Source organism: Pezoporus occidentalis, unplaced genomic scaffold, assembly GCF_034315485.1.
Source record: "Pezoporus occidentalis ecotype Australia unplaced genomic scaffold, CSIRO_AGI_Poc_V1 ctg69, whole genome shotgun sequence".
In the NCBI taxonomy this organism is placed as follows: Eukaryota; Metazoa; Chordata; class Aves; order Psittaciformes; family Psittacidae; genus Pezoporus; species Pezoporus occidentalis.
This window is the reverse complement of record NW_026916041.1, coordinates 2,931,835-2,945,499: the sequence shown is the minus strand read 5'-3', so window position 1 is coordinate 2,945,499 and position 13,665 is coordinate 2,931,835. Positions and strand designations below refer to the sequence as shown.

The following is a 13,665-nucleotide window of genomic DNA, read 5'->3' as shown; positions in this document are numbered from 1 at the left end:
CATCGATCTCCTCACATGTTATTACGGCTACAAATACTGAGATACTGAAATTTCTCCATTACCAGCAGATGAAAGCTTCTGTTAGTTGCTCAAAAAAGCCTCTCAATCTTCTAGAGAAATAGTCTGTACTAGATCCATGAAAGGACACAAACTAACCTCTCTTTTCTTTTTAAAGTTACCTCAAAAATTTTCACAGGTGTCATGGTTTAAGTCCAAACGGTAACTCAGAACCATGCAGCTGCAAGCTGATGAGCTTTCTGCACACACTCCACCCCCTCCAACTCTCCCAGAGAGATGGGAAGCAGAATTGAAAGAATGCAAATCCCTTGGTTTGAGATAAGAACAATCTGGTAACTAAGTTATAATACAAAACCATTGCTGCTACCACCAATAATGATAAGGGGAATAACAAGGGGAGAGAATATAAAACTGAAAGGTGAAAAGGAAAAGAAAACAATAAACACTAGTGATGCACAATACGATTGCTCACGACCCACAGCCCAACCCAAGCAACGATCTGGCCTCCTGGGTAACTGCCTCCAGTTTCTATACTGGACATGACATGCTGTGGCATGGAATAACCCTTTGGATAGTTTGGGTCAGGTGTCCTGTATCTGTTTCCTCCTTTCTTCTTGTGCCCATTCTCACTGGCAGAGCATGAGACTGAAAAGTCCTTGGTCCGGGTAAACATTACTTATCAACAACTAAAAACATCGGCGTGTTTTCAGTAGTGTTCTCAGACTAAACTTGAAAACACAGCACTGCAGCACCTACTAAGAATAAAAATGTCTGCTACAGCTGAACTCAAGACAACAGGTCTTTCTCTTATCCCTGTCTTGTCTGTAGAACAAGTAGTTATGAGAAACTATTCAGAACCTCAAAGGCAGAAGTGAATTTAAATGCTAGAAACCACAGAACAACTTCAAAAATCTTTTGAAATACTGATACAGAGACACAGTTGACCATTGCTACCAGGAACACCTACATACTTCAACAGCTTGCAGTTGAGAGCAATTATAATACAGGTGGTATTCTCTCCTCCAAAAATAATATTTCTATCACTTCAGTTAAAGGAAACTGTATGATATTAAAGGCAACTATATGATAAAATTTCACATCAATATTATGCAGCATGCAGGCTCAGATCTAAAATGCTCCTGGCTGCCTCATTCTGAGATCACACCTGTGAAGTTTTCAGACCAACCCAGGCTTGAAAAAGTCCTGCTGAAGTGTGTCTGATTTCACTGCTGAGCTTTTGGTCTCAGAGCCAGTCTACCTGCATTTCAGCCACTGTAGAAATCAGTCCTGCCTCCTTTAACGGATCTGGAGCATAAACTCTGTAGTACTTTATGAGAAGTGAGGTTTATCGAGCACAAAGGTATGTGTGCATGTTTGCATGTTAACAATCCCCTTAACAATCTGTAGTCCTTCACTAAGCTTAATTGTATTTGAAAAAAAAAAAAGGTGAGGGTTTCCTCAAGTTTATACAAACTGTATGAAAAAAGATATCTGGGAATAGGAGAGAGATGCTGTAACTGCCCTCCTGAACACTCAAGGAAGAAGACCAGTCTCGTTAGAAGTTGATTCTCACCCTTGACACACAAATCAATGAGAAACCAGCTCTGTTGCTTTGAAATGATTAATGATTTCATTGATTTCTGGAAACAAAAAAGTCACAAGAATGAGGACACAGCCAAGCAATAAAGCATAAGTTTTAAAATTTATGTGCATGCTGTGGTCATTGCATCTAAACATCAGTCAATAAGCATCAAAATATTGCTTGTTGCGCTTACTCCTAGTTAACTCTAAAATAAGAAAACAAAAAAAAATCCCATTGATTGTAGTATTAGAAGTGGAAACATTAATGAACCACACCAGACTTTTGATAGTAAGTTTAGTAAATGACAGAGTTATATTTTCATTGTGTGTTTCAGTATAATTTTGTTAAACATAAAAGATATAGGCCTAAAGTCTGGTCCTCTTTTCCTGCATTTCCATTTTCCATTTGGAAAAAGTGAAAGGAGGTACGGATGGAAATTTAAGTTTCCAGTGCATAAGTGAATAAGTAAACAAACATCTTTTTAATGCAACACATACTTAAATTCAAAGCTTGAATTCGAGACTGAGCACTTGGGTGCGGCCTTACAGCACTTAATATTCATCAAGCAGAACCTCAGTGGCTTTAGTATCTGTGGAACAAAACCTGTGCAAAGTGCTTGCCTTCTGCGACTTCATCCTGAAGGAGTGTCACTGTCAAACATCTTTTCAAACAGCTTCTTAGTATAGCAAGACTCTATGTGTAATACCTCTTGCAGTGTTAAACAAATCCTTTGGGTTGTTCTTGCACTAGCAAATAACATCCATGGTGTGAATACTAAGAAGGCAAAGACCAGTAAAGCATGTTTTGGCTTCAGTAAAGCATAAAGTATTTTCACTAAGAAATAAAGCTATTGTGTGACTGATTTAATTTTATCTATTCTTCTGCATTCCTGTGTTATCATCTAATTATTCTAAGTATTTTACTTTTTTAGAGCAAACACAAACTCTGGTGTTTGTTTTCAACTAAAGGAGGCATTATGTGAATAGTGTGATCTCTGCATCTAAGTATCAGTCAGGAATTCTGTTTGTTGTGCTTACTCCTACTTAAGTAAGTTTTTTAAGACAGGCAGTCATTATGTCTGAAAGTTAGAATATAGAATGAGTCCAAAGATAGATACACATACTGTCAGACACTACAATACTGTCTCATACTCAAAACTTTTCGGTGTGTATAGGAATTTGATTGTATTTTGTATGGACATCAAAGAATGAATGAAAAAAATATTCCTTGGTCTCATTCACAGCCTACACTGTGACACTGGGAGATGTATTTAAGGTTACAATATTTTTCCTAATAGAATTGAACTGTAGTAAGTTAAGATGAAATCTCACCTGTAAAGTGCTGAAAGTGGCCGCTTGTTGCCAGGTTTTGGTCTGTATGGTTTTGGCTCTCCTGCCATGTTGATATCTGAAAGCAAACATTTGATATTAGCAAGTCAGATGCTTGGAAGTTAGACTGAGTTTGCAAAGGCACTTTCAAGTCACTGAAAATGAATAAAAGTGAAAATGGACAGCATACCTAAAACATCTATCTGGTTTTAATCACTTCTGAATTGGTTATAGAACACGCCTTAAAAAATCTTACTGTAATGGATGTGTATTTTAGGCAAAATGTCAGCTAACGGTAACAGAGAAAAATGACATTTTTTAAACATACAGGAGTTTCCACTCATGGAGCTGAAGACGGTAACATATTGCTATTACAGAAGGAGACTTGATTCGTAACTTAGATGCTGAGACAAAGTATGATCTGTCAGATTGTGTTGTGGAGGACTATAATGGTTCCAACGAGTTCCCCTTTAGGTTCTAGAGAAATGCACACTGATCTTGGTGCTACTTCACTGTGCACTCAAAACTTTTCAAAAGCAAAGAAGAGAGTATATATTTTGTACCTCCAATAGTTGTTTTTTTTTTTTTTTTCTGTTGTTTTTTTGTGAGTAGAGAAACACACTCGCTTTAGACATTGTATGCAGAAAGAGACACTCAGTTTTGACATGCTTTATCCTAGGTAGGTACTTATAATTCTCAACAACACCAGATATCTTATGCACACTTTTTAAAAGTTCGCTTACATTATTTCTAAGTATTTATTCTAGAAATTTAAAAATATGTCAAGCTATTAGTTGTGCAGGTACTCCAATTACTCCTTTCTTCTGAATCATACTCAGAAATGTACAAGGAAATACACATTCATCATTCTAATTGCTTGTAACAGTTACTCATGGAGAAAGAAGCACAGACCCTTCTGTGGAGATTACCTTACCTGAGCTTAGGAAGTTGCCTGTATAAACAAAAACCTACTTCAGAAAGCAGTGAATGTTGCAAAGTTGACATTGCAAGAAATCACAAGGATAAAGTAAAAGTTCTGTTTAAGAAACAAATTCCATGCCATCTGAGTGATGCTGCAGACAAATTTCTCCTCAGTTTCACTAATATACAAAAGATTAATATTCAATAAAATAAGAGCTATTTCAGTGTAAAAGTGCTGGGACAGAACAATGTATCCCGTTTACTGTGGAATCACCTGATGATCGAGGCTTTAAAGGAAACACATATTCTTGGTAAAATATGTTTAAACTGAAATTGAGTGTAGTAGAGGGAAAAGAGTAGTAGAAAGCTGAGGTGTAGAATGAGGAAGATAGATATTCTTGACCCCAAAAGCTGCAATAAAAGCCTGAAACTTCATGACTGGATACATTTATAAAAAAAAAAATCCAGCTGATTTTTTTTTAAATCAATCAATCAATCAATCAATCAATCAGAAACATTGAAAATGTGTGTCCAGAAAATATGTGAAAGAAAAGATTTTTCCATTGGAAATGTCATGCTTCAAATAAAAAACAAAAAAACCCACCCCAAAATCCCACCATATTTTCAAATCAAGTTTGATATTTTGAGCTAAACCAACATTTATTTTAAATTATACAAGGTCCTGAAAAGACAAGTTTTGGTGTAGAATTATTTCATACAAAATATACTTTTTGGTAAAATTTTCTCCATATGAAGCATTTTGGAATTAAATCTGACTGTAGTTCTTTTTGTAAGAGCTGTATTACTTGTAAATCATAGTTTTCCATAAAATATTAAGTTTTTTTTTTACTTATCTCTCTGAAGTTGGATGAATACTGAAGACACTTCTCATGCCTTCTCAAAATGCTTTCCCTCCCTTTATTTTAAGCAAGTGCTTTGTTAGGTATAAATTAAACTTTTTTTTTGATGTTTTTTTAAAAATTGAGCTATGCTTCACTTATTTAAAGAAATATAAATTCTAATTTATAATGAATGTTGACCCATCCTTAAACTGAAACATAAACATCAAGCATTTCTGGAAGCCACTGAGAAATTTTGACAGCTGTGCTGCATTTCTGTTGGTTCTTTGAAATACCAGAATTGGAATGAAATTTTTATCCTGTGTCCTTTACAATAATTACAGTTTTTCACATTATTTTAATATGTCAGATTTAAGGTCATTGACTGTATTGACTCCTACAACAACTAGCTCAGATTTTAGGAAAATGTAAAATTAAATTCTGTCTTGGGATATACATGAGGCTGTGGGATTCATCTTCACATATTTTTCATGTCTCTCATCTGCTTGTCTTTCAGAGCTACAGTCCAGGTTACTATTATTAGCCATATGACTTTAAAGACTTTTTCATATCCTTCCAGGAGAGATCAGTACAAAGACAAGTAGTGTAGAAGACTAAGGGCTGTTTGTTATGTGTTCCCTTTATTTTAATCAAACACTGTCAGAAGAGTAATGCTGTAAGAAAACACTGCTGCAAAGCTGCTCAGAATTAGTTAAGGTTCCCTCACACTTAAATCTGTAAATGTACCAGCAGAAAACAGTGAACTATGTTATACAGACAGTAATAGCTAGGATTTCTCTTTAACACAAGAAATAGTTCATAGAAAAGCTGTGCACATGGGGCTTTTCCATTAATATGAAAGAGATTGAACAGCTCTGCAACTCCCTAAGCACCTTGTAACAAGGCTAAGAATGTACATAGGAAATAGTTTGAAAAGTTAGAACAGATTTTCATTCCATTATTTTTCACCACTGTCTACTCCAACCTCAAATTTCTAACTAAAATTAGAAGTGAACTTGTCAACATTTCACAGGATAGATTATTTCTAGCCAAAGTGGAAATCTTGTGAGATAACTTGTTCTCTTGCTTCATCTATCATTAGCTTCACAGCAGACATTTACATCTATTAGGTCATAAACTGTGTGTCAAATAAATTTGTTGAGTCTAGCGCCCTAATGATTCCACCCGACGGAATGTAGAGTGGTATCACTCATGCTGTAAAATTAACTACTTGTACATGAATATGAACCAGACAACCTGACAAAGGGCACAGACTTCCACATTGCTTCTATGTGGGCATGGAGCAGCCTAGGGACTCTCACATTATTTCCTCTACTCATATGCTACAAATTTTCACTCAGTCATCATCTTTAAGATAAATTCAGCACTGAAATTCAAAATATTAAGGAATTATTATGAATAGAAAAGTGACTGTGCAGACAACAGCACATTGTAATGCAGCCTGCTCCCTCTATTCTTTCAGAATCAAATGAGATTATTAAAAGAAATTCATCTTCAGGTCTATCTATTGCTGTTAACACAGCATAGGTTAGGTAAGGTAAGAGGTCTAGATTTCATTCAGAGTTGTGTGTGTCATCAGCAGAATATATCTAATTTTGAACAAGGTGTTTTTCTTTCTGATTGTACTGAAAAGTGCCTAGCAGTTAAAGGGGGTGAAAAAAAATGCAAAGCATTTAGAGAGAGCAGTGATTGTATCCAGTGGCTACACAAATAGTCTGAAAGATCAACTCAACAAAACATGGTCTATCTCCTACCACTTTTTCCTACCATTGCCTGCCTAGCTACTCTAGGCAGTAATGTCCACAAAGACTCTGGACTCCCTCCCATTTTTTTGAGAGGCAGTATCAGCTAACCTTGAGGCTTTGCTCATAGGTTTGATGTCAAAGCAATCTGACAACTGGGTCCTGAAGACAACAGTTGCCTTTAAACCAGCTTTGTAAGTGCAAGCAATGATACCTAAGGAGTATTCATATGCCAGAAGTATTTCAGTACTTCTCAGCATACCAGCCTTTCAGACTCTTTGAAAAGTTTTTTTGAAAAAAAAAACAACAACCCAAAGATACAAAATCAATCAATCATTTTGTCTCACAAAAATAAATGCCATAAACTAGAAGCTTCAGTGGGCATTAGCTCAACCCATGAAAGCTGTGACTTTGAGGATTTATTAAATCCAGGACCTGTTTCAGACTACAGCTATTGAATAAAATTAAATAGTACCATTCCCAGGCACTAGTACTCAGTTATCTCTTTTACTAATTGTGGCTTTTACTAAAGTGGCTTCTGGCATGACTTTCAGTGCCAATTAACAAGTATTCTCCTATGCAATTTCTAGACATAGGTAGAGAATGGACATGACCTTGGGATATTGGCAATTTAGCTGTGGCCACTCTGCTTTGCAGGGTAAGGCCTAGTCAAAAAGAATGATTCCAAGTACCTCTAATTGCATATTACTGATGTGTGTGGGATCCATGTCAGAAAGACTAGAAACAAAGACCTACAGCTAAGAAAACTCATAGGGCCTCTGTAGCTCAACAACTAATTTTCTAAGACTTGTTTCATCAGATTTCTTCCACCCGTTCTTGTGGATGGTTGCAGAAACAAAGACATTCTTAATAAATTCCTCAGCTGCTTGCCTTAAAGTTTTGGGTGAAAAAGGGAGTCATTGCGTACTTCCAGACCAGCTCTGCTTTTAGACCAACCTTTAATGGAAAATACAGTAATCAAAATTAATGTACAGAGAAATAATTTGGACAATGAACATGCAATTTACATCCAGACAGAGACAGGGACACAGGGTGATCAGGATGCATTTTCTTCTTTTTCAGATGACCCAAAATATATGGGATAGAAGAGCAAGACAAAGAAGCAGATGCAATTTAGAGATAGCATCTAGTCATGTGATTTATAGCACAAGTGACTGTCCTGGGTTCAGCAGTAGCAGTCATTTTTCTCCTCCTTGGTAGCTGGTGCAGTGCAGTGTTTTGACTTTCAGCTTGGGAACAGAGCTGATAGTGATGTTTAGGTTTGGCCAAGGACTTTGTGAGCCTCATGCTCTGCCAGGGAGGAGGGGAAGCCAGGAGGAAGTAGAGACAGGACACCTGACCCAAACTGACCAAAGGGTATTCCATACCACAGCACGTCATGCCCAGGATGCAACTGGGAGTTAGCCGGAAGGGCTGGGGGACTGCAGGGTTGGAGGAGGTATCGGTCGGAGCTTGGTCGGGCTGGGGGGGGGCGAGTTACAAATCGGTCGGCTGGTGGTGAGATGATGTATTCTCTTCCCTTGTTATTTCCTTTATCATTGTTATCATTGGTGGTAGCAGTAGTGATCTGTGTTATACCTTAGTTACTAAACTGTTCTTATCTCAACCCGTGGGAGTTGCATTCTTTTCGATTCTCCTCTCTGTCCCTCCGGGAGCAGGGGGAGGGCAAGAAAGGGGGGGAAGTGAGCGAACGAAATTACCTGACTGGGTTTAAACCACGACAGTGACCACCAGAAAAACTAAAGCTAATCTGTCTTTCTTTTATATTCTTCCATCTACCAGTCTTACAAATCTCCTTGCTGCATGGTAACGGGATTTTAATGAAGTCATATGATATTTTTTTACATGATAAACTTTTTTTTTCTTTATACGGCACACTAATTACATGGCATGCCCTCCCTTTTCCCATCTCTAACGTGATAAAAGCAGAGAGGAAAGGACAGTTCTCAGTTTTGTTCAAGTCCATGCCCAAATTGTACAGCTGTAAAGAAGAAACTTCCCAGAAAATTTACACAAACTCAAATTAACTTTCAAGACTAGTAAAATATTAAAGGAAGGTTTGAATCACACATTTTTCTTTTACATAATGTCATTAAAAATAATTTGCTTGTGGGGCTCTGAGCTACATTTGGATTTTCTCTTAGTGTTGAAGTAATTGGAAGCCTTTTTTTTGTAGAAAAATGACAGCTATTGTAAATGCTTTATAAAGAGCTGCTTGTTGAATAGTATACGAAATTGCTTTGTTCAACCATCTCTTCCTTCATTAAATACTTCTAAAATGAAACAAGGCTATAGGATTATATAAGCTATCATTCCTAACACCATTCAATAATGGAAGTGCCAGGCATTGTCTTGCAGGAAAGTCTTTTCCTGTTCCCTGGGGAACTAAGTTGGTGTGAGGACAGGTAACAGCTAAAAGGGGAAATCCTGTCCTGTCTATATACCCATAACAAACTGTTCTTTCAGCATCTTTGAGACAGCAGTCTCTCCCTTAGTTGCAGAATGAATGCTCCACAGCTGATGTGGAGAATTGGCCTGCCTTGGTTTTTGCCTGCTTGTTGCCTTCCCTGCACCTCCTGCCCAAAGTAATGGCACAGTCACTGTGCAGACCTCCCTGGCCCCACTGGATGTGTGACCAGCATTGGTCCATATCATGGCCAGAGAGAGGCATCACTTTTGCCTGGGGAAGGGAAGAACGCTAATTTGTGACCTCTTAAAGACTAACCACGGGCTCCATTGTGACTACAATCTGTGGCTGAGACCTCACAAACTGCTTCTCTGGTGGTGCTTGAATCCCTGCAGATCAACTACTTTAATGGGGCACGTTGGGGGAAGGCTGGAGGGGAAGAAACAGCACAGAGAAAAGGGAGGAAGCCCTGTCACTGGCAATCCTCCCCACTCCTCCTGCGCAGTGCTGGGCTTGCAGGTTCCTCTGCAGGAAGATCCACACCAGTGTTTTGCAGGTGTAAGATATTCACACTCAGCTACAAGGGACTACCTGGCCATAGCCACTTATCTGCAGACCAGGTGCAACATCTTCACGAGTTTCACAGTGTTAACTGTGAAAATACATAGTTGGGTTTGTGCCATGGCAGCCATGAAGTTGGCTGTCTCACAAGAGCATTTCACCGCAGCAGAGCCAAACTATAGATGCAGGCAAATATAGCCTTCTTGTAAGAAGATCCTTTTAATTTAGTCAGGTTTTCAGCTGCTCCATTTCCCACCCAGCCTACAAGATTTCTATGTCCCAGGTACTTGTAACACATGGACTGGGCAATTCTGCATATGCAGAAGATTAACATTTCCATGAGGATATAGGAAAACAATGGAAAAGTACATCAGGAACTTTCTTCTACCTTCAGGAAAACAGACAACTGTCTTTAATGTAAGTCTAGCCATCCAAAAAGAAAAAAGAAGTTCAAGCAGAGATTCCCAGTCCTTGCTTGCACTGTTCCTTCTCATTGCTGCTATTAACAGGAAACAGAACTGATCCTTGAGTTATGCCTTTTTTCAGACAGTGAGGTGTGCAAGGGGCACCTTTCTTTCTTTTGTAACTTCTCTTGACCACAATGAAGATGTTTACAAGAGGAAAACAGAGCATCTGTCTTCTTTCAGATCAATCACGGTCATTACAGGGCAGCAGCCAACAAACCCTGCTGCTTTTCTTTGATAACAAAAGATAGTTTGCCAGACAAAGAGTCAGACAAAGCTTAATGTTGACTATATGTCTGAGATATTCAGCGTTGCAGTTAGACCCAAGCAGCAACATTAAACAGTGTAGTGGGGATACAGTATGAAAGTCCCTCATCTACCTCTTTTAGATTTCACTATGATTTATTCCAGGGAACATGCCCTGAACCTCGGTAATTTTCAACTCTTCCTCAAAATACTCTTTTTTTCCCCCCTCTCTTATACTTCGCTACTTTCTCTGCCCCACAGCCTTTTATCTAACTCTCCTTACTAATGTTAGCTTCATGCTCCAAGCAATAGTTTTTCATGATAATTGGAATCTGTATTATACAAAAGAATTCATTGTCTCCATTACCTCAATACTTTTGTGTTTCCCAGTTTTCTTCATGCAAATGGTTAATCTTGTTAATGTAAACACAAACAAAATGTATTATTCCTAAAATAGTCATCACAATATTTTGCCCCAGATTTTTTGTCTGCATTTATTAGCTGTACTTTTGGGGCATTCTAAAAAAATTTGCTTACAATTGAAATGCATTTTCTCATAATTCTGGAAAGTGAATATTCCCAAGTCTTTATGGGTGGCATAAGCAGAATATTTCCCCCAGATATGCTTTTTAATGCACAGATCATTCTGCACATTGCAGCAGACTTGGGGTCTGGTTTGGGCAGCAGGAACCAGCCACCCCAGGAGCATGGGGCAGAGGCAGCAGGGGATGGTGTGGGACAGAAGATGCGGATGTGCACCTTTAAGGTGCTGTTAGGTGGGAGGGCAAAGTGTGTTTCTCTGAAAGGTTGGCTACTGTAGCTGCTTCTGCCCCTGGGGTTTTTGGCATAACAGTCATCAGTGAGAGGTAGGAACATTTTTAATATCCTGAACTTTGCTGTCAGAACCTTCAAAGGTAAGTCTGACCTTTGGGATATTCCCACATGCTAGAGGCTTTCATCCAGGCCAACAGATCAGAGAGAAATCACGCTATGGATTTCACAAAGGCTTGAAAAACAATGTCCACAGATTAAAGGAAGTTGTCAGGAAGGACAGGAATGGACCTCTGCAACCCCAAGTGACTTCCACCACTTTCCCCCATTTCCACTATATACTATTATATATATTTCCATATACTATTCCATATATATACTATTAGTATATATTTCTACTATATACTATTCCTCTTCAAAACATTCCTAATTTCATCCTTACTCTTTGTCTGTCCCTATTCTTTCCTGTTCTTCTTTTCACAGTGATCTTAACCCTACCTCATTTCAACAAGCCCCATGCCCGAAACAACTGATCTCAACTACTTCCAGCTGGTAAATTCTCCTTTCTAGATACCCTCTTTCTGTCCATGATCTTCACATTCCAGGTTTATCTGGATTAGGGGATCTATAGAAGATGATCTTTTCAAGCTCCAAATATACTTTTGGAATTGCATAGCACAAGTTTTATATTTGTGTCCCAAAATATAGAATCATAAAATCACACAATGGTTTAGGCTGGAAGGGGTTAGATCATTTAGTTCCACACCCCCTGCCATGGACAGAGATACATTCCACTAGAACAGGTTGCTCAAAGCCCTGTCCAACCTGACTGTGAACACTTCCACAGATGGGGCAGCCACAACTTCTCTGGGCAACCGGGTGAAATGTCTCACTATGCTCATTGTATATATTTTTTTCCTTATATCCAATATATCACATATTATGGTTCTGGAAAGTTTTGCCTTTGTAACACAACCACTGTAAAACATACTAACCTAAAGTCTACTATTCTTATTAACAGTCTAGGGGTGGGTTGAATAAAATGATGGCAGAAGTGGAGATAACTCCACTGAAATTTGGCATAGAGGGGGAATTATTGTGGAGGTGATTTACAAACAAATGATATGCCAAATCTGACATTTCTGCATTAACAATGCTTAGGTCTTAGACATGTAATAACTCTCATTGACAGTGCGTTAAGTCCCCCAGTGGATTCGATTTGACAACCAAACTACAGCAGCATAGGAGCCTTTTGCAGACACAGGACATTTAATAACTGGAAATACTGACAAGCTTCAAAATGAACAATATGCAGTGTTGTTTTATTTGGGTTTCTTTGGTGTTTCTGCAAGGAAAATATAGAAATAGTTGATGGGAATAGAGAAAATGCAATAATTTGTTAGCCTGATGGTTTCTAAAATGCAGTTTTCTGCCTCCAACTGCCCTAGATGCTTTGGAAGGAGATGCAAGAACCTCAGACTACTTAGAAACAAGATAATTTTCCCTCCATTCTCTTATCATATCAGCATGATTCTCCTCCTAAAATTCTAAATAGTTTAGGATTACTTTAGATCCTACAGTATGATGTTTTATCTTTCCTCTTATACTGATTTTGTTAGTTTGTAACTGGTACTAACTGGAAGTGGAACTCACTACAACTTCAAATACTAACATAACTACATAAATACTATGCTAACTACATAAATGTCTGATTGCTCTGTTATTTTTACTAATATATCACATTGGTGTATTTTTTTAATAAAAGAAAAGAATGTTTCTGAATGAGAAAGGAGCTCTGTTTTTGCCTTACAATATCCCCACCCTTCATCCCCTCAAAACTTTTTTCAATCACTATTCATTTTGCCATCAGTAATAACCAAAAATCATAGAATTCATATCAGAAACCTTTCTCTACGCATAAAACCTCATCCTTCTCCCTGCAGTTTACTGGATATTTGCCATTTACTCCTATAGATTTACATGTGGTCTTGCATGCAGGTATAATTATATGGTGCTTCAGAGTTTCTCTTACAAGTGGTTGAAGATGTATTACATATTATTAATGACATTAATTTGCATTATCATGAATCAATAACAGGAAACGTTGTAATAGGTTACTAAAAATCATATTAGGAAATAAAGTAATTATTTTGGAATTCATTAAATCAAGTTTGAATATCAAAGGTACTACCAAAAAGATCATCTGACCCATTCCAGTTTAATATTAAAGAATTATAAATGACTATGCATATTAATATACAGTGCTAGTGAAGCTCTCAAATTGGTCATTCATCATCTTATGTTAGGTGGATCCACATTCCTCTAAGCTTCCCAGTAACATTTTCTGTCTGCATTAAATTGCCATACAAAAAGCAGATCTCTACTACCCACAAAGAAAATATGTCATTCTGGCTCAGAGACTTAAAGGAACCAAGAACTCCACAGTGAGCTAATTCTTCTCCCCAGACATCTGTGGAACCATGGTATTTCCAATTTATTTCTTCAGAATATGATTATTTTGAGCAAACCACACAAACACACAGCACATATGTTTGTAAAAAAGGCTTCAGAAACTATCCTCTACTGTAGCTAGCATAAGAAATATTTAGAGCTAGACAAGACAATAGACATCCATTGGACATTCTCTTCCACAAAGGCGTTTGGGGCCTATGTCAGATTCCTGGAAGGAGTTCAGACTCCTTATTTTTGTATTGAGTCTCATTGGAAGCCATAGTGTTTCTTCT

General features: G+C 37.8%; 1 protein-coding gene across 6 annotated transcripts in view; it reads right to left on the bottom strand.

Moving 5' to 3' along the window:
- The window catches only part of RALYL (RALY RNA binding protein like), a 396,968-nt gene that overhangs the window by 91,076 nt on the left and 292,227 nt on the right, over positions 1-13,665 (bottom strand). For all 6 annotated transcript variants that reach the window (XM_062641598.1, XM_062641596.1, XM_062641599.1 and 3 more), the window contains one exon: positions 2,932-3,007. In XM_062641598.1, coding sequence (XP_062497582.1) covers positions 2,932-3,007 — 76 coding nt within the window. The remainder of the gene's footprint in view (positions 1-2,931; positions 3,008-13,665) is intronic.